This window comes from Chiloscyllium plagiosum, unplaced genomic scaffold (genome assembly GCF_037043375.1).
Source record: "Chiloscyllium plagiosum isolate Xiang-an unplaced genomic scaffold, Cpla_swu_hap1 HiC_scaffold_17, whole genome shotgun sequence".
In the NCBI taxonomy this organism is placed as follows: Eukaryota; Metazoa; Chordata; class Chondrichthyes; order Orectolobiformes; family Hemiscylliidae; genus Chiloscyllium; species Chiloscyllium plagiosum.
Window position 1 is genome coordinate 49146575 of NW_028270155.1, and position 24435 is coordinate 49171009.

At 41.0% G+C, this 24435-nt stretch overlaps 1 protein-coding gene across 6 annotated transcripts in view; it reads left to right on the top strand.

Annotated features, from left to right (window-relative positions):
- Positions 1-23018, top strand: part of chd9 (chromodomain helicase DNA binding protein 9) — a 242429-nt gene extending 219411 nt beyond the window's left edge. For 3 of the 6 annotated variants that reach the window (XM_087995901.1, XM_087995900.1, XM_043706977.2), the window contains exons 26-35: positions 3317-3374; positions 3564-3600; positions 3712-3919; positions 6389-6597; positions 7511-8413; positions 12591-12751; positions 12945-13217; positions 15360-15776; positions 21520-21717; positions 22371-23015. In XM_087995901.1, the coding sequence (XP_087852027.1) occupies positions 3317-3374; positions 3564-3600; positions 3712-3919; positions 6389-6597; positions 7511-8413; positions 12591-12751; positions 12945-13217; positions 15360-15776; positions 21520-21717; positions 22371-22616 (2710 nt within the window). In that variant the 3' untranslated portion in view covers positions 22617-23015. Of the gene's footprint in view, positions 1-3316; positions 3375-3563; positions 3601-3711; positions 3920-6388; positions 6598-7510; positions 8414-12590; positions 12752-12944; positions 13218-15359; positions 15777-21519; positions 21718-22370 lie in introns of all 6 variants that reach the window. The other 3 variants (XM_043706974.2, XM_043706975.2, XM_043706976.2) reach the window with 3 other exon arrangements.
- Positions 23019-24435: the final 1417 nt, after the last annotated feature.

Consider the following 24435-nt stretch of genomic DNA (forward strand, 5'->3'; position numbering starts at 1 on the left):
CTCAGTGGTTAGCACTGCTGCCTCATAGTGCCAGGCACTCTGTTTTGATTCGTGCCTCGATGACTGTCTGTGTGGAGTTTGCACATTCTCCCAGTGTCTGCGTGAGTTTCCTCCGGGTGCTCCGGTTTCATCCCACAATCCAAAGATGTTCAGGTCAGGTGAATTGGCCATGCTAAATTGCCCGTAGTGTTAGGTGCATTAGTCATGGGTAAATATAGGGTAGGGGTCGACGATGCTCTCCATCGCATCTCCTCCACTTCCCGCACCTCCGCCCTTGAACCTCGTCCCTCCAATCGCCACCAGGACAGAACTCCACTGGTCCTCACCTTCCACCCCACCAACCTCCGGATACATCGTATCATCCTCCGTCATTTCCGCCACCTCCAGACAGACCCCAACACCAGGGGTATATTTCCACCCCTATCAGCATTCAGGAGAGACCATTCCCTCCGCGACTCCCTCGTCAGGTCCATACCCCCCCCCCCACTAACCCAACCTCCACTCCCGGCACTTTCCTTTGCAACTGCAAGAAGTGCAAAACTTGCGCCCCCCCCTCCCCCCCCCCCCCCCCCCCCCCCCCTCCTTCCAAGGCCCCAATGGATCCTTCTATATCCGTCGCAAATTCACCTGCACCTCCACACACATCATTTACTGTATCCGCTGCCCCGATGTGGTCTCCTCTACATTGGGGAGACAGGCCGCCTACTTGCGGAACGATTCAGGGAACACCTCTGGGACACCCGCACCAACCAACCCAACCGTCCCGTGGCTGAACACTTTAGCTCCCCGTCCCACTCCGCCAATGACATGCAGGATCTTGGCCTCCTCCATCGCCAGACCCTGGCCACACAACACCTGGAGGAAGAGCACTTCATCTTCCGCCTAGGAACCCTCCAACCACACGGGATGAATGTAGATTTCTCCAGCTTCCTCATTTCCCCTCCCCCCACCTTATTACAGTCCCAACCCTCCGATTCAGTACCACCCTCTTGACCCGCAATCTTCTTCCCGACCTCTCCGCCCCCACCCCCTCTCCGGCCTATCACACTCACCCTCACCTCCTTCCACCTATCGTATTCCTAGCGCCCCTCTTTCCCCCCCCCACCTTTTTTCTCAGCCCGCTTGGCACACCAGCCTCATTCCTGAAGAAGGGCTTATGCCCGAAACGTCGATTCTCCTGCTCCTCCTGCTGCCTGGCCTGCTGTGTTTTTCCAGCACCACGTTTTTCAACTCTGATACTCCAGCATCTGCAGTCCTCACTTTCTCCTAGGGGACTGGGTCTGGATAGGTTACTCTTCAGAATATCAGTGTAGATTTGTTGGGCCGAAGTGTTTGTTTCCATACTGTAGGGAATCTAATCTGGAATCTAATCTAATTTAGGGTCCTTGTAATTATGCTATCATCTTGGCAATTCTGTAATATCTTGTAAATTTGTTCCTCCAGATCCTTTCCATTAGTTGGTGGCCGATAGACTGCATAAGCAATATTATACCTTTCTTGTTCCTTAACTGTAACCAAATCAGTTCTTCCCTTGGCCCCTCTGAAACATCCTCTTTCTCCAGCATTGCAATATTTGCCTTGATTGATCCCATTTATTCCAATCTCTCTAAACACATATCCAGGAATTTTTATATACCTAGTCCTGCCTTGCTTTAAGACAGGTATCTGTAATAGCTATACATTATATTTTCACTTACAAGCCACTTATCCAATTTACAGTTATTTATTTACTCTTGCTGCACAAAAGTAAACAGTTGCCCTGATTTAGATTTCTATGACTTTTGCCTTTTTTCTGACTCCACCTATTTACAAACTATTCCCTATTCTAGTGCTGTCTATCTCTCCCAGTATTTTATACACCATGATATCCTTCTCTGACTTAGTCTCTTGATGCTCACTCTCCTATCAAGTTATTTTAAACCCTTTCCAATGGCATTAGCAAAATATCCTGCATGGAATTCAGTCCTGTTTCTGTTAAAGTACAAGCTGCCAACTTGGACAGGTCCTATCTTCCTCAGTGTCAGTCCCAATGTCCCAAGAAATGAAAACTTTCCCTCCTGTGCTGTATTTCCATGCACGCTTTGATCTGGCATGTTCTCTTTCTATATTCACTTGCACATGACACTGGGCAGAATCAGGAGATTATTACTTTTGAGGGCCTGCTTGTTAAATCCAGTCAAGCTCCCTAAATTCTGACAGCAGCACCATATCCTCTAAGTCATAGAGATATACAGCACGGAAACCCTTCAATTGAATTCATCCATGCCAACCTGATATCCTAAATAAATATAGTCCCCTTTTTCAGCGTTTAGTCCATATCCCTCTAAACTCTTCTGATTCAAATACCTATTCAGATGCCTTTTAAATGTTGTAATTATTATTCTGGCATTTCATACACACACCACCCTCTGCGTGGAAAAAGTTGCCCCTTATGTCCCTCTTAAATCTTTCTCCTCTCCCCTTAAACCTATGCCTGCTAGTTTTGGACTCCCCTACCCCAGGGAAAAGACTTTGTCTGTTTACCCTATCCATGTCCCACATGATTTTATCAACCTCTATGAGGTCACCCCTCAACCTCCGACACTCCAGGAAGAATAGCCCCAGCTGATTCAGCCTCTCGCTATAGCTCAAACCATCCAACCCTGGCAACAGCCTTGTAAATGTGGGCGGCACGGTGGCACAGTGGTTAGCACTGCTGCCTCGCAGCGCCAGAGACCCGGGTTCAATTCCCGCCTCAGGCGACTGACTGTGTGGAGTTTGCACGTTCTCCCCGTGTCTGCGTGGGTTTCCTCCGGGTGCTCCGGTTTCCTCCCACAGTCCAAAGATGTGCAGGTCAGGTGAATTGGCCATGCTAAATTGCCCGTAGTGTTAGGTAAGGCGTAAATGTAGGGGTATGGGTGGGTTACGCTTCGGCGGGTCGGTGTGGACTTGTTGGGTCGAAGGGCCTGTTTCCACACTGTAAAGTAATCTAATCTAAAAAATCTAATCTAAATCTTTTCTGAACCCTTTCAAGTTTCATAACATCCTTCTTACAGCAGGGAGATGAGAATTGCCTGCAATATTCCAATAGTAGCCTAACTAGTGTCCTGTACAGCCTATATTTATGCCACTGATTGTGGGTCCAGACAGTTTGTTCACCCCTCCCCTCTATGCCTTGTAACTGTTCACTGGCATTCTTGATGCAGAGAGCATCAGAGAGGCAATTAGAAAATAGTTTTTGACAAGTTTAACTTGTTTTTCAAGTATGTGGTAGAGAAAAGTAAAAAAAGTTATTAATTGATAATCGTATCCTAATTACTTTCTGGTATTCCAACAGGGATGGTGAAGATCCAGAATATAAACCAACTCAGCCATTATTCAAGGATGAAATGGAGGTGAGCAATTTTATTTAATTCTATGTATCATAAATGCTACTTTGTTTTCCTGAGCAAAATCAATTTTTAATGTAATTATAATCTAAAAATTAGTTTGGTACAGACCAATAAAATCTGTGTTACTGATCTTGTTCTATTTATTAAATTGATAAACTAGCTCAAAACTTTTCTGAAACCTTTCTGTTTTAGGATGCTGCATCTTCTCCAGGAGATCTAATAATTACAGGTGAGAATGAAGATTTGAAATGGTTTCTGTTAATTGCAACGAGATTTGAAGATGTAGATCATCTAAAGAATTACATTTTGCTTAAAGATGAAATATTCCTCTTCATCTTAGATTGCCCTCTGGGAGAAGGTGATCTACTCTATTGGCCAACTGCATCAGCTTTAACTACGCGCCTTCGTCGACTTGTAACTGCTTATCAGCGTAGTAACAAGAGAGAGCAGGTTAAACTGGAAGCCCAAACTAAAGGAGATAGAAGAAGGCGACTTTGTGCTGACACTGTAAAAGCCAAGGAGGCTGCTAAAATCGAGAAGCAACAAAGGTAATGATTGAGCTACCAAATTAGTAGCATTCTCTCAAGTATTGTTTTTTGTTTAAATGTCTCCTTTATTTCAAACTACAAAATCGACGTTTTTTAAAACAAAGTGATTTTTCTCACTGAGCTCATTTACCACTTTGGTGATAATAATGTTAAGGATTCCTGTTCTAGAAAGTTGGAATGCTCAATAATGAGCAAAAAAATCTTCAATAAAGATCTTTCTGTACAAACTTTGAAAAAAATCTGCAAGCTTGTTCAGAAATTGATTAATTTATTGCTTCCATTGAAACCTACACAATGTCAATATCTTTTTGCCATGTCTTTTTAAACTGTAGGGATCTAGTGCTCTTCCGGCCACCTTCAATGTTTATAAAGGTCGGTGCCGCAACTATGTATCAATTTGTTTCTTGGTACTACATCAGTAAGTTTGCTTCCCTCAGATATTCACTTGTAAGTACCAACTCTGAGCCCCAGAGTATGAAGTTCAGCAAACTAAAGCTATCAGGCAAATCCCAAAATTGAACCATGACCATAACAGGGCCCACTCTTCAGGATTTGCACTCTTAAGAGCTAGCTTTATTGTAACCTGTAATTAAGATGGCAGTTGTTCAGACATCCTAGCTTGGAGAAAAAAATTGTTAAAATCCTGGATGATGGTCTGGTTGTATTTGTGCCTGTGGCAAGATGTCCAATACCTTTCCTGTAACCAGCAGCCATAAAACAAGAATGCATTAATGTTCATCAACCCTTCAGTCTCTCATTTGCAATGTTTGAGGAAGCCACCACAGTCATACCTATAGACACCAATACTGAGTTTCTTTCAGGGATGCCCTTCAAGCTCTACAAGCTGTATGCCTCCATAGAGGCATTAATCAGAGTTTCTGTTTGATGATGATTGTCCACACACAAGGAAGACATTCAAACTGTAGCAAATTCTTGAGTGGTGCCAAAAATACTTCACTCCAAATCAGTGTTTACCATTCCGATTATATTTCAGTCACCACCATGTGTACCCTGTGAAGCACCAGACATGATCATTGATACCACTAGTGTCAAGATTATAGAAAATTATTCATTACTTGGTCACTAGAAATGCCCTTACAGTAAAGATGTCAATGTATGTATCGAGAATTCATGCTTATGATATACTCCATAATCATGTCTGTAAACAGCACGACACTAAGCTGATGATTAAAATCATACTCACTAGACCACGTAGATCTGCAATACCGACATCAAAACATTTCTACCAAAGCTACCTGAGGTTTACTATGTATTTGATGCCAGGTAAAATTACAAACAGCAAGATCTTTCATACTGGCCTCTCGAAAATTCAACTCAAGTGGGCAGGCTGTATATCCCACACTGAATATAGAATTCCCAAACAAATCATCTTTCTGGAGCTTTCTCAAGGCAAACATAATAAAAGTGGTTAGTACGAACTATGTAAGGACAAACCTCTGCATCGCAGGCCATTTTTTTGTGAAAACTGCAGCTGAGTGGCTGTGTGGAAGCAGGCACTGAAGTTTTGACCCGTGTAGTTAGAGGACTATCTTTGCGAAATTTTCAATATCCCATATGCCCAGACAAAGGCGCAGAGCTAACACAGTTATAAATATTTCCCCAAGTATCAACATGTATGGACATCTGTGTGGATTTGTACATCAGACTCTTCAATCACAAGAGGACCCACAGACGTTGGTGAAGTTATTTGGGGCTTTGGCATACACAAGTAGTAAGGAGTTTAATACCATAAGTAAGTTAGGCAATCTCTCATATTGATTATGGCTATTTCCCTATAACAAACAGATGGACAAGTTGGATCGAAGGGTCTGTTTCTGTGCTGTACATCTCTATGACTATGACTGTAAGATCGTAGTTCAGTCCTCCAAGCATTCTGTCCTTCAAAGTCAGCAGTGTAATGAGAGAATTTCAGTATGTGTGTGGAAAGCCCATTAGGTTGGAGAATTGCTTTGTAAACAAACAGTGAGATTTTCTCTCAAGTTGGTCTGTACGATCTCTGATGTTTGAACATAATGAATTTCTCAACTTAGCCATTGTTGGAAATTGACAACAAAAATTCAGATACTCTCCAGTTATTTCACCATTGGTATTCAGGAGTGAAAACCCTGCCTAGAGAAGATGTCCTAGGGCACTTAGGGCCCCTAGAGGTACAACTGTTAACTTTACTGGGCAAAAGTTGTCTGTGACCTTTTTGCATAAGGCATCCAGAACCAAGATTTATAAGATTAATGAGCATGCATTTTTATTGTGGTGTTCGAGAGTCAGTCTTAAAATTCAGCAGTTTGCTTGATTTGAGTTTCCCTTTCATATATTAAAAGACACAAAATGTTACATTTTTGTTTTAATGCAAAAACGCTATTGGAGAGATAACTGGTTCATTGACATAAAGTACTTTGATAAACTGAGGATGCGTCCTATCAAGCAACTAATCCAGCATTTTTCTACTAGGTGGACTAGGCGAGAAGAGGCTGATTTTTACAGAGTCGTGTCTACTTTTGGTGTCGTTTATGATCCAGACAAGCAAAAATTTGATTGGACTAAATTCCGAGCTATTGCTAGGTTGAATAAAAAGACAGATGAGAGTCTACAGAAATACCTTTATGCTTTCATCGCTATGTGTCGAAGAGTTTGCCGTTTACCACCCAAAGAGAAAGAAGGTACAGATAACTGAGTTACTGCATAGCTATACTTATTAAAGATAGAGAATGTTGTTTTTGAGTTTCCTTATCATATGACCATGGCACTTTCTTTCTAGTTGTCTCAATGACCAGTAATAATTATGCAGTTATTCTATGTTTTATGGGGGCTTAATTAACACATGCTGTTAACATTGGGCTAGGTAGGTGTTGAGGTTTGGAAAGATTTCTATTTATGGGAAAGAGAGTAACCTGCACAATATCAGTTAAACATCTGTATATGCTCAACGAACACAAGCAACTCGTTAGCTAGTGCTGTGAGTTCTTTCTCATTAATCCTTGCCATTTGAAACTAGCTTTCAATTTGGAATATTTCTGAAGAAAAGATCTTGCATCATTACTATTACATTGAGCCTCACATTATGGAACCTCATCAATTGTACTGTGGTGATTATTGAAAATGTACATTGTTGCATTAGGATAGCAAGACATACCTAGTAGCAACAATAAATGCAAACCTCTGAATCTGCAGAGAAATAACCATTTATTGTACTGTATCTGCTACCTTCAGCCTCAGGCCATGCAAAGTCATGCATTAGCTTTTATCAATTAATTTAAAAAGTACAGTCTTTTTTCAATTAATAAATCAACATAGCATAAAATGAGAAGCCAGGGCAAGGCATAATTTAAAAACCACATGCAAGCTCGCTCACAAAAGCAGCTCACGACTTCCTTCTCAAGAGCAACTAGTCACAGGCAATAAATGCTAGCCCAGTCAGTGACACCCATATTCCCTGAACAGTTGAAATAAACTGCACAGTACAATATTTGCTATATAAACTCAAATTGTTGAATTTGTTTATGCTTGATATTAAGTACGGGAATTCAAAGTAAAATTAACTTGCAGAGAATCTTTTTCATTTTTCCACTCTAGAGCTTCTTGATCCACCCATTTTCATACAGCCTATTACGGAGGAGCGTGCTTCCAGGACATTATATCGGATTGAGCTGCTCCGTAAAGTGCGGGAACAAGTACTTCGACATCCTCAGCTTGATGAACGGTTACAGTTGTGCCAACCAGGCCCAGATCTGCCAGAGTGGTGGGAGAGTGGAAAGCATGATAAGGAATTGCTCACTGGAGCAGCCAAACATGGTGTCAGCAAGACTGATTATCACATTTTCTGTGATTCAGAGCTTTCCTTTATGATGGCTCAAAGAAACTTCAGCCAGAACAAAGTTACACAATCTAGGAGCTCCACACCACTCTTGCACCCTCAGTATCCATCTTCAGCCTCACCTCTTAATTTACCAGCTAAGCTGCAAGATAAAAAAAGTCAACCTGAGACTGAAACTGCAAAGTGCGAAAGAACAATAGTTGTAAAAAAGGAACAGTCATCTGATGATGAAGATGCAATGCGCGCTGAGGTTAAAAATAAAGTGAAATCAGAACACTGGAATTCTGTGGGTGGTTTTCAGCTACAAAACAGATTAGAAAAGAAGACTGGCATTAAACTGGACCCAGATCCAGATGGATGTATGGTTGCAGCAAGGACTCAACCCCTTACACCAAACTCTGTACACAACAAACGGAAAGCGAACAGAGGACGTTCTGATTCGAGTTCCGATTCAGACTCTGATTCAGACAATTCTTCTTCTTCTTCACCGTCGTCGTCATCATCGTCGTCATCATCACAATCCTCATCTTCCTCCTCCTCTTCGTCGTCGTCATCCTCTTCGTCCTCATCATCCTCTTCATCTTCCTCCTCCTCCTCCTCTTCATCGTCCTCTTCTGATGATAGTGATAGTGACAGTGATGATAAGCAAACCACGGCAGGTTGTAAGTGACTCAAATTGAAACCCTCTGCTCAGTCAGGCATTGACCTAAATGACAAAAGTGTCTTTAAAATGCAGCTAGAAAACTGCTGTCATCAGAGTAAAGATTTCAGTAGTCATTCAGAACTATTATCTAGATGTGGTGTAAGTTTAAAATTGAAGCAATTGCAATTATATAACAATTCGCTAAAATAATGGATACCGTGCATTCAACAAACTGAGCTTTGAATAGAAATTCAGATATGTACATGATATGAGCAATATACATGGTGCAGTCTCTATTAGTTAAGCCTTTATATTGTCCTTATTTTGAGCAACAATATAATTGCTGCCTGAGATCCTTGCCATATTGAGGTGTTGAAGCAGATCTGAATCATGCAGGAAATTATGGATAAATTTGTCTGCAGCTGCTGCCAAAAATGGTTTTCATTCTTACAAGAAAATATTGCTGTTGGATTTTTCAATAGTAATGCAATATTTGAGACCACAGTATGAGTAGAAAGTGGGATAAGGCCCTGGAAAGCAGAATTCAGAGAGCTAGGCAGGTGATTAAAAAAAAAAGCATGTCTGTACCACATGCCAGTGAGTTTAGAAATAAGAGGTTTGAAAGAGTGAGCATGAAAGAACAGATTTCTGCATCTGTGGGACTCGCTTTGAAGCAGATTGGACCTGTATAAGAAAGATGGGTTGCACTTTAAAAGGACTGGGCTAATATCCTTGTAGTGAGATTTGCAAGTGCTATGGGGGGGGGGGGGGGGGGGGAGGAGGTGGAGTTTTAACTAGTTAGTCAGAGGGAATTCTAATAAGTGAAAGATTAAACTGATTATGGGAGGAAGAAAAGCAGTAATTGAAAGTGTAGAGGAACAGAAACAAATCCTAGAAACAATTGTCAATAAACACAACAGTGGTATATTTAAGGCAGAATTAAAAGCACTTTATCTGAATACACGCAAAATTTGCAACAAGCTAGGTGAATTAATCGGACATGTTGAAATAAACCAATGCAATTTCATTGCTGTTCCAGAAATGTGGTTACAAACCTGGGAACTGAATATTAAAGGATATTTGATATTGAGGAAGGACAGGCAAAAAGGAAAAAGAGGCAAGGTAGATCTGGGATAGGATCAGAACATCAAGGACAGAGTATATCTGACAAGAACACAATGTAAAATCTGAAACAAGCATCAAGAATATCAGAAAAAGTCAAGTTTCAAGTCAGGTAAGACTGTTCTTGAGAACAGTTCTGAAGAAGGGTCATACCTGACTTAGTGTTGACTCTGTTTCTGTCTCCACAGATACTGCCAGACCTGCTGAATTTCTCCAGTGTTTGTTTCAGACTTCCAGCATCAGCAATATTTTGCTTTTGTTATTAGGATGTAGAATCTATTTGAGTGGAGCTAAGACAAGAAACAACAATTGTTGGTGAGAGTCGTATGGATAGTATACGCTATCAAATAGCAGTATTAATGCAGGGCATTTATGAATCAGGAAATAAGGGGTGCAATAATAATGGGTGATTTAAATTTATAAATAGACTGATTAAGTCTAATGACAGCAGTGGAAGAAGAATTTCTGGAATGTGTTCACGATGATTTTCTGAAGCAATACACTGAGGAAACAACTCGGACACAATGTGTTACATCTAGTAGTATTCAGTGAGAAAGAGCTAATTAATAATCTTGTAAAGAAAAATGACTACAGTGTAACAGAATTTTCCATTAAGTTTCAAAAAGGTAGATTTTAATCTGAAATTCCAGAACTTAAATTGAAACAAGGGTACTTTACAAGGTTTGTGGAAAAAGGTGGCTGTGATGGATTGAGAAAATACATTAAAAGGTTTGGTAGGCAAGCAGTGGCTAAGTGTTTAAAAATATGCTTGCTTTGCAAAAGCATGTATTACTTTAAAGCAAAAGTACTCACTGGGAAAACAAAAGCACCATAGATAACAAGGGGAGTTAAAAATTGTATTAGATCAAAGGAAGAATCTTATAAAGTTGTCAGATAAAAGTTTGTGAATTCAGAGAGTTCAGCAAAGGTGAACTAACAAATTGATCATGAGAATAAAATGTGACTAAATTACTAAGAAATATAAAAACTGATTGTAAAAGCTTCTATAGATATGTAAAAAGGAAAAGATTAGCAAAGACAACCATGGTTCCATTATAGGGGTAAAGACAAGAGAATTTATAATGGAACATAGAGAAAAGGCAGAGCAGCTATCAAAGTACTTTGTTTTCATAGGGGAGGATACAAGAAGTCTCCCTGAAATAATTGACATCCAAGGGCTTGGTGAGAGTATGGAACTGAAAGAAATTAGTAAGTAAAAAAGTAGTATTAATGAAATTTAATGGGACTGAAAGTTAACAAATACCCAGGATCCTTTTATTCTGCACCATAGTGTTGTAAGAGATGACAACAGAGATGGTGGATGTATTGCTGATCATCTTTCAAAAATATTTCGATTCTGCAATAGTGCCTGCAGATTGAAAGGCTGTAAATATAACTTCACTGTTTAAAGAGTTACCACAAGTCTCAGTACTTGAGGCCCCAACTGTTATATCAATGTCTGTTTCAATCATGGGGCCAGTTATTTCCAAGTTTGCAGATGATACAAAACCTGGTGAGAATGGAATTTGTGAGAATGCAAAGAGTTTTCAGGAGGAATTGTATAGACTGAGTGAGACAGAAAGAGCATGTCAGATGCTTAAATCAAAGGTAGAATCTTATAAAGTAGTCAGATAAAAGTAAATGAATTCAGAGAATTCAGCAAAGGTGAACTAACAAGTTGATCATGAGAATAAAATGTGACTAAATTACTAAGAAATATAAAAACTGATTGTAAAAGCTTCTGTAGATGTGTAAAAAGGAAAAGATTAGCAAAGACAACCATGCTGCCTGACCTGTATGCTTTTCCAGCAACACATTTTTCAGCTCTGATCTCCAGCATCTGCAGTCCTCACTTTCTCCTAGAATGTAATGTCGGTAAGGGTGAGGTTATTCTTTTTGGTAAGAGGAGCTGAGCTGCATTTCTTAACTGGTGAGAGATTAGAAAGTGCAATATCCAAAGGGACCGAGATGCCTTTGTTCAAAAGTCACCTTAAAGCTAGGAATTTGGAAGGCAAATGGTATATTGACCTTTTTACCAGTAGAGCAGTTGAGTACTGGAGCAAAGATACCTTGCTTTTATTATCTGGGATAGTTACAAAGATTGCACCTGGAGAATTGTGTGCATATCTGGCACCTTAACTAAAGGAAGGTATACTTGCCAAAGAGGGACTGTAGTGGAAGTTCACCAAACTGATTCCTAGCATTGTGGAATTTCTTCTAATGAAGCGAGATTGGATTTATATTCTCTGGAATCCAGAAAAATTGGAGGTAATTTTATAGAAAAATACAAAGCTTGTTTAGGTGCAAGAAAGGCTGTTTTCCTCTAGAAACTAGGAGACACAAGTAAAGGTCAAGCTGTTTAGAATTATCATGAGGAGCTGCTTCAGTCAAAGGGTGGGTATGTTTGGAATTTTCTATCTTAAAGACCTGTGGAAGCTGTCATTTAATAAATTTAAGTCAGATTGATGGATTTCTTGTTACTAATAACATCAAAGGGGTATAGGATAGTGCAGAAATATGGCATTGGTGTAGATGATCAGCCATGGCCTAGATTATCAGAACAGGCCCAAATGGTTGAATAACCACTCCTGATTCTATGTTTCTGTTTTAAGATATCAAGTGACATTAACAGTTATGTAAGGTACCAGTGGTCTAATGTTTTTCTTTGCCAACAAAGCAATTCTCTGTCAGACTGGGACATTTCACTACTGACACCTACAAGATCAATGCCACTGTAACACACAAGCATTATAAGCATCCAGTTGAGCATGAAAAACAGATTTTCTATTGTGCTACATCTGACACCTTAGCTTCCTAAAGCTGAAAATAGCAGTATTTAAATCCTGTTTATGCCAAATTAAAGTTGAACAGAGCTCAAACATTTTTCTTTTGGATTGGATAAAGGTCAAATTGATTTGAATATAAATATTATCAGCTGCAATTGAGTTGCGTATCCTCTACTTCGTTTGCATAATTAAGTTGGTCTGTAAGTGTGAATTAAGAACTGTGATTTGTAACCTTTAGTGCTATATTAAAATAATAGTTTAATAAAATCATTTGCATTTCTTTTGAAGGCAAACCCCCACAGCACTTGAAAACTTACGATGAAGACAGTGTAGCATCTCTTAGCATCACACATGATGAGACACAAGACAGCTTTCTGCCAGATAGTGGAAAGCCTGACGGTCCCTTCCTCCAAGAAAGGCATAGGTTTGCTGCCTCCTGCTGGCCAAAGGTATGTACTGAAATCAACAACTTCAGTTTGGATCATTTAAGTCATTTCCAGTTTGCACAGAGTGCAATGCTGTAAATTTCATATTCTTTAGTTTCTAAATTGATGGGCTAAACATTTTCCAGGAGGAAATAATTTTAGAATATTGAAATGAATTTGCAAGAAATTTCTAAAGTTTCATTTCTTTTTAATGTAGGATCGTGTCATGATCAACAGAATTGATAGTATATGCCATGCAGTGTTGAAAGGAAATTGGATTCCATCAAGAAGAAGTTATGATTACAACGCTGTGACCTCTTCTTACACAACAAAACTGCTGGATAGCCCTTCTGCCATGGGAAATTTCAGTGATTCTGCTACTGTAACATTGGGAAGCCAGGGTGCTAAAGAAGATAATTCTCTCTTGTCGCAGTTCACAAAGGTGAAGAAGCATGTGCGAGAAAAGGAGTTTACAGTGAAAATCAATGACGTATGTTCTTTTTTATTACTGTTAGATCTGATTCTAATTGCAGATCTTTGCAGTGTGCAGCATGCTACTGCGCATCTGGCTGCGAGCAGCGTTTTCACTCTGAACTACTTCCTTCGCACACTTTATATACATTACTCCTTTGTGCTTTATAACCATTGTTAATTTTAATGTATGTTTATTTAGATGTGAGCTGTATTTGTAATACGCAGCATTTTGAAATCTTTATTTCTGCTTTACCCTTTGCAATTCTGAAGGCTTTCCTAGCAACAGTGCTTACCTAATGCTTTGCATTTTGTGGTTTATTGCTGTTTGTAGGCCTTTGAACCTCTGGATTCTTATTAAATATTGAACAATTTATGGTTTTGATTGAAGGGTTGATGGCACAGCATGATATGTTGTAGTAAATGCAGAAAGAGCTTTTTTGGTTTTAATTCTCTGCTTTTTAAGGCAAATAGTCTGCTTTTGTTTTCTACTTAAAGCCAATCATGCTAATTTACTTCATGCCTTGTGTCACAATTAGCAGTAAATATTGGGCTATCTGACACAGTGCTGAGCTGACAACTTCAACATGTAATCCGATTTTAACATTTGTTGTGTGCAGTCACATTGATAATTATTTTAATATTATAATACCTGTGGAACAGATAAGTGTATCTGAGAAGGTTTTTATGAGGCTCTCTAGCTTTAAAACTCTTCAATGGATTTTCACAGTACAACTCCATTTATTTCCTCTGGGATTGATGGAAGTCTTGAACAATAACCTTTTATCTCAGTTACAATTTTGTTTTTATTAAAATTCTCCAGTCTAGGTTTTTTATTAAAACCACTCCCCTGGTCTCTGTGATAACTTAGCAGTTGAGTGTAAAGTAACTATATGACATTGTAAATAAATATAAATTCCTCAAACTTTGTTTATTAAGTTTGCAAAAAAATGTAAGTTACTTTGATTTGATTTATCAGATTTGAAAACTTTGCATGTGTTTGTTAGCATGAGGTGGTGAGCTGAATAATTTATCATTTTCCTTTTTTTTAGCTTTGCTCCAGGAGTAGGATTGCCACCCCTGGACAGAACACTTTATTGTGTAATCTACCTCCAAATGGCCCATTTTCAGCATTGTCTGCATGCTTTCTCATATCAATCGCAAAGTTAGCAGACTGTTAGTTATCTGAATAGATCATTTTAACTGTCAGTCAGTCAGCTTTTCTTGCCCCTATCTCGTTTCTTAATCGCTCATGCTTTTTTTTTCTGGATTGTTTTCATTAGTATCCAAACAATTAATCTTTTTTTAAAATTTCTGTAAGTTTGGCAACCTTTTCCATTGGGATTAATCTATTTAAGATGTAATGGTGTGAAACAGTTATGCATATGGTGAAACTACATGACATATTATTTCCCATAAGATGTGTCCACAATATCAAGCAATCAAAAACATGAATAGTTTCTCACCTACTTCAAACAAGAATTGGTCTGGGCTTGTCTCACTCCCTGTTATGGGTCACTTGCAGAGTTGTCGTTTATGTCTGTTCCCCAATGGTGCATGTTATATAGAAGCTAAAGGAGCATTCCTTTTTTAAAATTCTGAAAAGGCACATCAAGAGTTCAATTGTCTCAATATGTAAGTATTCATTAGTTTAAAAAAGATTGTCCCCTCAGCCTATAATGGGTTAATCATAAATCGTGATGTATCAATTCATCATGTTATTATAGCTTATTTTTCATAGGTCAGCCAATTGTGCACTCTGTCTGAACTCAGACATGAAGAATGGTCATTAGGTTGATGTACCAGATTTTGACAAAGGACAACGTTGTCAAAGAAAAACTAATTGTGTGAATCTCAAATAATGACTAATTGATACAAACTTTTACTTAACCTATAACAGGTTGCTAATTACAACTGGGCATTTTAAACATGCAACACAGTTGCAATTCTCCTCTGAAACGTAAAATGCCTAAATGTTTGTAGGATATGTCTGTGTGTGCACATTTGTATATATATTTGAGTGATTGTGTTTATATTTTAAGCCAAATGCAGTTAAAGTATGTCCTCCAACCACCAAATTTTGACAAATAAAGTTTCAGCAGGAAAGTTAGATTGGACACCTATCAGATAATTTTTCTGATATTAAAATTTGTTTTAATAGGAAGGTGGATTGAAGTTAACTTTTCAGAAACAAAGACTCAGTCAGAAAAGAGGACTTGAGGCTGAAGAAGGAACTTCGGATCAGCAACAATACATGGCACGGTTGCATGATTTGTATTCTGCTTCTGACAGCAGCCAGGAATTGGCTGTGGACCTTTCCAAATCTTTACGGGGAGCTGGGAGCTCCAACTCTTTGCCACCGTTGGTATTATTCAATTCCAGTTTGCCTGGCAACACCTCCACAGTGATCTCAGATCCCAAATCAGCATTAGCAGGTACTTCACAGCAGATCTCAAGACACTGTACAAATGGGGTCCTATTGGACGGCCAGCCAATTGTTAAAAAGAGAAGAGGACGGAAAAAAAATGTGGAAGGAATGGACATCCTCTTCATGAACCGAAGCAAATCAGTACAACCTGTAAGTTTACATGTGTTTTGCAACATTATGATAGAGTTATTTGTAGGAATAATGTCTGTCAAGAAGATTCACTGTGAAATCAAAAGATGTAAAAGCTATTTTTTCTTGCATAATCTCATTTACCTATATTGCCTCGTTAACTTTGCCTTCTTTCAGGCAATATCTTGGTATTGGATTTCTATATGATTGTTGTAACTGATGTTAGAATGAGTGCAAACAAGTGTCATGCTTTGCCAAGCAGGATAGATCCCTTTCATTATTTTTGCCCTGTTATAAAATGTTACATTGTTCAAAGCAGCTATGTTCAGTTCATTACATCAAAACACTAACATTTTTCCTTGCTACTTCAGTGGTACATTTGCTTCTGATGAGCGATTAAAGCAGAGACCAAGGTTCACAGATACTCTTTTAGGTGATTAATTAATGCTCTGAGCATTTTTAGTCCAATTTTTTTATTGGACTCACAAGAATTATGAATTCATAATTATGAAATAGCTGTACATTTTTGTGGATATGGATGCTGAGGAAATTACTGAGTTGTTGTAGATGAGTATTTTGAATGCCTTTCACAGTGAAAGAAGAGGGAGGAAAGGTGTTAGCGTTAATGTCACTGGACTAATAATCCAGAGACCCCTAGGAAATGGGTTCAAATCCCACTGCAATAGCTGGTTAAATTTTAAATTCAATTGATTATCAGCATATGGAATTGAAACATTGCCTCAGAATTGAAGAATTATGAATATATTGCATTATTTTGAGAAGCCACTTCTAATGGTTTCTGTGTTGGGCAGGAAATTATATTTCTAGACCCACAGTGTAACATTTCCTCTTAACTCTGAAATGGCCAGCCAAGCCACTCTCATCAAAAGTGATTAGGACAATAAATGCTGGCTTGTCAGTGATATTTCATCTCATGAAAGAATACTAGTAGTGTATGAGCTCTTGAAAACAAGTCAAGGGAAACGAGAATAGATTTAATGCCTTTTTTAAAAAGATATGGGTTAAAATAAGACTGGCATATATCTATAACTGATGCTTTCTACCTCAAGCCATTAAAACAAGCAGTGATAAAATTATAAACATTGATGTAATGATTGTCATAAATTTCATGGATTCACTAACTGCAGAGAACAATGGAAGTAAGGGTTGCAATGAGCCAAGTAGGCCATCTTAATCTCAAGGCAAGACTTGTTCTTAACATTTGAAATTCATTGTGAATTCAAGCACTGGTACAGCATTTAGCAACTTGGGAAGGTAGGCTTTTTGTTTGCCCTCAGCTTTTAATTTTGAGGCTAGAATATTAGCTAGTCAAAATCAAAGGTCATACCATTAAACATTTGCATGAAGGGCAGCACAAGGTTCAACAAGCAAGACAATTAACAAACATATCCTGGAAAAGCTTTGTTATTTCCAAGTATTATTACAAATTTGTAGCAGAATGTCCATGCATCCCATTTGACCCTTTTTCATTCAAATCCATCAAAAAATCCTTCTGTTATTTTAAGGATTCTCAGAACACTTGCACCCTGACATAGTCAGCAGAGAATGCTGGCGTAACATGGCAGGTCTGGTGTCATCTTTTGGAGAGAGAAACAAAGTTAATGTATGACGGCTCTTCAGAACCCTGAATATAGTCATTGTAATTTGTATGCCCCTTGAACTACAGCACCAGAGGGAGAATGAATGGACATGGGGGAGGGAGGACATGCTACTCAAAGAGAGATTGGGAGAAAACCTCTCAGCAGGAGACTGTATCCATCCAGGTTTTGCAAGGAGAAATCAGCTGTGGAAAATGTGTGTAAGACACCTCCACTTTACCAGAGAGATATTCACTGAAATCTACCAACTCCTACTGTCCGAATTATAGGCAGTGAGCAGGGTGAGGATGACATCAGTGCATTTAAATGTGACTGTGGTGATTTATCATCTTCTACCAATGAACCCCTGATCTGTAACAGACAATATTTACACCATCTGCCAGTTTACTATCCATTGTTAAATTACAGATATTACCAAAGGTTTGATTGCAAGTAGAGTTAAATAAGTTTCATTTTATTTTGCCAGAGAGAACAAGATGGAGCAAATTCATGGCATCACTCAAATAATGTTGATCATGTTGTATAGGGTGACACTTAGTGCACACACACTTTTGTGAATGCCACAAGTAAATTCAAATGTACTGCAGCCAAAAAGGACTCCACTCATGGATTCTGCGATCATTCTGCAACTAATGAGTAACAAGTCAATCACTGATTCAAATATTCAGTGCACAGCCTACACACCCACATGTAGCATACACACATTTAAAGCCATACATACTGTGATCATGCAGACCATTCTAATGTTTTGAATAACATTTCTGTTGCCTGAACCACTCTGGTCTGCAGTCTGAGCATGTACTAAGTGTCCTGCACATCCTTGTCATCATGAGGTCACAGCCTTTACTATCAGGTATACGGTGCACAAAAAGTTGAGCATGAGAACAGACAACCGTCAAATCCCTTTTCTGGATGAGCTGTCTGCAATTGAGTCATCCAATAAGACTAAACATTAAACAGTCCTTAATTCAGCACCGTCCCTGTGTAACAGACCATCACAGCAACCTTGTGGCCACAAAGTAAAAACACAACAATCCAAACCAACTTCATTACAAAATATCTGACATTTCTTGATATATAAATCTCCTGACACTCTCGTATATTTTCTTAGTGTCTGTCCTAGTGCTCTCTCACATTGCTACCCCAGTGGTTGCAGCATAACTGACAGAAGGCTGCGAATGATCAGTGTTAGAGATGGTGTTTGCGGCTTTCAAGTTGACCTCTTGCTGCTGAGAATAAAACCTCTGACTTTGTAGTGTGTCTTCTTAGCATAGTTGTCAGCAGTTGGGCCGGCTGATTGTCAGGCAACAGCAAGGGCACTGGTTTGTGGTAGTCGTAAGAAAACTAATACGATTATCCTGTGGGGACAAGTAGTTTTTTTAGATTAGATTACTTAGTGTGGAAACAGGCTCTTCGGCCCAACAAGTCCACACCGACCCGCCAAAGCGCAATCTACCCATACCCTTACATTTACCCCTTACCAAACACTACGGGCAATTTAGCATGGCCAATTCACCTGACCTGCACATCTTTGGACTGTGGGAGGAAACCGGAGCACCCGGAGGAAACCCACGCAGACACGGGGAGAACGTGCAAACTCCACACAGACAGTCGCCTGAGGCGGGAATTGAACCCGGGTCTCTGGCGCTGTGAGGCAGCAGTGCTAACCACTGTGCCACCGTGCCGCCCACAAGTAGTTAGGGCTTTACACTTTGGCCACTTCTAAGGGACAGCATCTCAGCAATCTTAGTACTTGTTGGAAAACAGATTGCACACTTCACACAGAACTTAGCACTCTGGTGTCTGTTAGCAGTGTTGTGAGCCTGAATAGCAGCAAGGTGGTTTTGAATGACTTCAGTCAGATTTATTCGTGCACAACTCAGACCATGGATAACTTCTGCCAAGTAGAAAAGAAGCAGCTGAAATGTCAATCGTCAGGCATGATGCTTCGGTCTGCAACATTCCATGTCAAGTGATTCTGGACTCCTCCGTGTTTCCAGATAGTGACTGCAAGCTTTTTGACATGCCTGCAAATATGCCATGTATTTCAGTGTATATATTTCTCAGTTTCCACTCTCATACAAGAAGTGGAAGAATGCTTACAAACTTGCTGTCCAGTAAGCTGTCACTTTGTATTACCCTTGTTCCATCATTGGGCTTTAATTATTTGTGTCTGGCATCGTAACAGCTATGTTCCCCTTAATATTTAGTTGCTCTGTGTAGTCTCGTTAAATTTATTTACCTCAGCTGCCTATTTGTGTTATTCTTCATACAACAAGGCTCGTTTGGTACTTTCTAGGCTGCTGCATAGTTGCACACCTTAATGGAAACATTGCTCACTATTTACAGATCTCATCTTTATCCTATCCTTTAAATGACACACTGTCAGTATCTGAGCAGGTGGCTACAGTTCTGAGGCCCAGTTCTTCCTCAAGATTATCTTGCTGCTGTAACCACACCACTTTTTCCATCTAGTTTGCAATTCTTGGTTTGCTGAAAAAAGAATGTCAGAGAAGAGAATTGCACAGGGATAGATAGATAGATAGATATGTGCTGATACAGAAAATGATGGTGGAAACTAGAGGTTTGCACCATCTGTTTGTGAATCAGGAGAGACTGAAAGATGAACAGGAACAAGAATGAGAGATTTAAATTGTGAACATGCTGTAAGCCTCAGATTTCAGTTCCACAACTGACCATGGACTCGATCATGCCAAATGATAGTACCCACTCTCTTCATCTTTGGGTGTAAGAACATGCAACCTACCATCTCATGCCAGTTAACACTTGCCTACTGCGTATGCCATGTTGTTTTGCAAGTGATAAGTAAACAACAATGTGTGCAAGCTGTGAGGTATGTGAGAGACTTGTAGCTGTGCTGTATGTAAGTGAGACACAAGTGTTAGGTTTGAGTCATGAATAATGAAAGTTGTTGATAGTCGAGTTGGAGGGTTTGAACGGTGAGTCTACTGGTGCTGCTTTGGTAGTCGCATTTAATGGTTCCTTTATTGACCTCCGTATGAGGTCATTATTACTGTTTGTGGGGTTTCACTCTGCTAGTGTAATTATCTGAGAGTTTGTGTGAAAAACAGTCTAGTATTTTGCTGGTAGAAGGCATTGGCTCATCCTTTTACATTGGTAAATGTTTCAGGGACGGCACTCAAAATCTCTTTGACGTGTTGCGTCAAAACTCAATGTTCATCTAGCTGCCACACTTTTGTACTATCAGTTCCAGCCTCTGCTACTGCTAGAATATGTCTTGGCTTTTAAGAGGTGTAGACTAACTTTAAGCGCATCTTGCTCAGGCTTGCAGTCTGAGTGAATGCAGATCTGGTTACATCTGCAAAAAATTACAGAGACTAATGAACACAGCTCAGTCCACCACACAAACCAGCCTCCCTTCCATTGATTCCATCTGTATTTCTTGCTGTATGGCCTCTCTCCCACCCTGGTCACATTCTCTTCCACCCTCTTCTGTAAGGCAAAAGATGCAAAACTTTGAAAATAGCTACTAACAGGTTCAAGAACAGCTTCTTCCCCACTGTTTTCAGAAATGTGAACAGACCTCTCATTTAAGTTGCACTTTCTCTGCAATTCCTTTGTGGCTGTAACACTATATTCTGCATTCTTTTACTCTGATGTCCTTATATGTGATATGATTCGCCTGTATAGCATGCCAAACAATACTTTTCACTGTGTCTCAGTACATAGAATAAAATTAAATCTAGAAATCATTTACATAAAGCATAAAGGTTGGATTTTGCCTGCATTGGGAGATCCAAGTGGCAATTTTCGGTCATTGCCATGTTTTTTAGTGCTATTTTCTGCAAAGAATATGCCCTCTATCTTCCTACCAAGCTGAACTGCTCTTCGTTTATTTATATCAAAATGTATTTGCCAGCTACATGCCTATTCAGCAACTTTATTAACTCCGCAACTCAGGTTGTATTTTATAGTTTTCTGTATCCCCAAACGGGTATTACTGAGAAATTTTAAAATTTCTTGATTGTAATATTCCAAGAGTCTCTCTGAACAAACTAAACAGTGTAGTGAAATCTGCAGAGCATTCTAGTAATAATTGTAAACTGCACTATAATAACTATTGGAAATTTCTGCACACTTATTATAGCTGTTTCTCTACACAGGCTAATGTTGAGTTAACCAATGCAGAGGCAGCTCTCGGTGTATCTCAAGGGCAACTTGATGTTGATAGTCCTGTTTCAGTTATTAATGTGAAAAATGGCACAAGACTCACAGGAGAGGATGCTCCAAAAAGAAGGGATTTAGAAGAGTGGCTCAAGGAGCATCCAGACTATGTGGCGGATGTGTCATCGCACGTTCCAGTAAGCATTTGCAAAAGTAGAAATGCAAGTAAATCTGTGCAGTCCAGAAATACAGGTGGGAAGGTTCCTTATGATGAATAAGATGTATAAACACCAGTAGCTGAATGTTTTTGAACAGTTATATACTGTCACTGAAAGAAGTTATACTTTTCTAACTCTAGTGCCAGATATTTAGATTAGATTACCTACAGTGTGGAAACAGGCCCTTTGGCCCAACCAGTCCACACTGACCCTCCGAAGAGTAGCCCACCAAGACCCATTTCCCTCTCACTAATGTACCTAACACTATGGGCAATTTAGCTTGGCCAATTCACTTGACCTGCACATCTTTGTGATGTGGGAAGAAACCAGAGCACCCGGAGGAAACCCACGCAGACACTGGGAGAATGTGCAAGCTCCACACAGTCACCCGAGGCTGGAATTGAAGCTGGGACCCTGTGCTGCCCATGCTTAATTGCATCAAATTGATACAGTTCTACATTGTGCAGTGGGGAGCTTGATATATATTTTAGCTACTATGTAATGCTAGTGTATGATTATACCAATTTGCAATATTTCTATGCCTTAATCTGACATTTGATATTATTTCAGATGTTTGACTCGCATTGCAACAGTAGTGTTTCATAGCTTTTAACTCTTTCCATTTATTTCAGAAAATTGTTAAAACTGAAATTTTGGCTGATAGACCAAAGCAAAAAAGACATCGATGCAGAAACCCTAACAAAATAGATGTCAAAAGTCTGACTGGAGACGAACGTGTACCTGTTATAAATAGAAGAAATGCCAAAAAGGTAACTCTTTTATTATACATGGCAAAACAGTTTTATGAATTTGTAACTGCAAGACATGTTTCTTTTGTAACAAACTGTCAATATCTCATTATCACCATTGGAGATTAGAGTTAAAAATCTCCACTGTCCCACTGTTTCTTCTGCCTGCTCCCACAACCACCCTCCCACCATCTACCCTACCAACATAACACAAGTCAGTTGTGCTGAGTGGAAGCAGTAGAATAACCTAGAAATGATGGATCAAAATTTACAAACTTATAAATGAATGCTGTAGCAAATTCAGGTGAGCAAGACATATACAGCGAAACAGAGAAATCCAAAAACTGATGGTGGAGGTATGCCATCTCAACATCACTTTAGCAAAAAATGATGTCTTGCTGCTTGTTTCGTCATTTGAATTGTGTAAAATTGTTGTGTTTGTACAGAATGTAAGAACTAAATTCACCACAGAAAATTGATTTTGTCAATTTCAAATAGAATACACAGTTAACATGGCCAGAAATGTTGCTTGGCAGTAATTAACATCTCTAGTTTTGAAAGCTGCTCGTTTTTGAATTTTAGCGGTTGGAAATTGGGAAATTTCATTTTATTTTGAACTTTCCTATTAGCCTAATTCTCTTGTGCGCGATCTCTCTTGCTCTCTCTCGCGCGCACTCTCTCTCGTGCTCTCTGTCGCGCGCTCTCTCTACTGCGCGCTCTCTCTACTGCGCGCTCTCTCTCCTGTGCGCTCTCTCTCTCCTGTGCGCGCTCTCCCGTGCGCGCTCTCTCTCCCGTGCGCGCTCTCTCTCCCGTGCGCGCTCTCTCTCCCGTGCGCGCTCTCTCTCCCGTGCGCGCTCTCTCTCCCGTGCGCGCTCTCTCTCCCGTGCGCGCTCTCTCTCCCGTGCGCGCTCTCTCTCCCGTGCGCGCTCTCTCTCCCGTGCGCGCGCCCTCTCCCGTGCGCGCGCCCTCTCCCGTGCGCGCGCCCTCTCCCGTGCGCGCGCCCTCTCCCGCGCGATCTCTCTCTCCCGCGCGCTCTCTCTCTCCCGCGCGCTCTCTCTCTCCCGCGCGCTCTCTCTCTCCCGCGCGCTCTCTCTCTCCCGCGCGCGCTCTCTCTCCCGCGCGCTCTCTCTCTCCCGCGCGCTCTCTCTCTCCCGCGCGCTCTCTCTCCCGCGCGCGCGCTTTCTCTCCAGCGCGCGCTCACTCTCTCCCGCGCGCGCTCACTCTCTCCCGCGCGCGCTCTCTGCCGCGCGCTCTCTCTGCCGCGCGCTCTCTCTCCCGCGCGCTCTCTCTCCCGCGCGCTCTCTCTCCCGCGCGCTCTCTCTCCCGAGCGCTCTCTCCCGCGCGCGCTCTCTCCCGCGCGCGCTCTCTCCCGCGCGCGCTCTCTCCCGCGCGCTCTCTCTCCCGCGCGCTCTCTCTCTCTCCCGCGCGCTCTCTCTCTCTCCCGCGCGCTCTCTCTCTCTCCCGCGCGCTCTCTCTCTCTCCCGCGCGCTCTCTCTCTCTCCCGCGCGCGCTCTCTCTCTCCCGCGCGCGCTCTCTCTCTCCCGCGCGCGCTCTCTCTCTCTCTCTCCCGCGCGCGCTCTCTCTCTCCCGCGCGCGCTCTCTCTCTCTCCCGCGCGCGCTCTCTCTCTCTCCCGCGCGCGCTCTCTCTCTCTCTCCCGCGCGCGCTCTCTCTCTCTCCCGCGCGCGCTCTCTCTCTCTCCCGCACGCGCTCTTTCTCTCCCGCGCGCGTGCTCTCTCTCTCCCGCGCTCTTGCTCTTTCTCTCCCGCGCTCTTGCTCTTTCTCTCCCGCGCGTTCTCTCTCCCGCGCGTTCTCTCTCCCGCGCGTTCTCTCTCCCGCGCGTTCTCTCTCCCGCGCGTTCTCTCTCCCGCGCGTTCTCTCTCCCGCGCGTTCTCTCTCCCGCGCGTTCTCTCTCCCGCGCGTTCTCTCTCCCGCGCGTTCTCTCTCCCG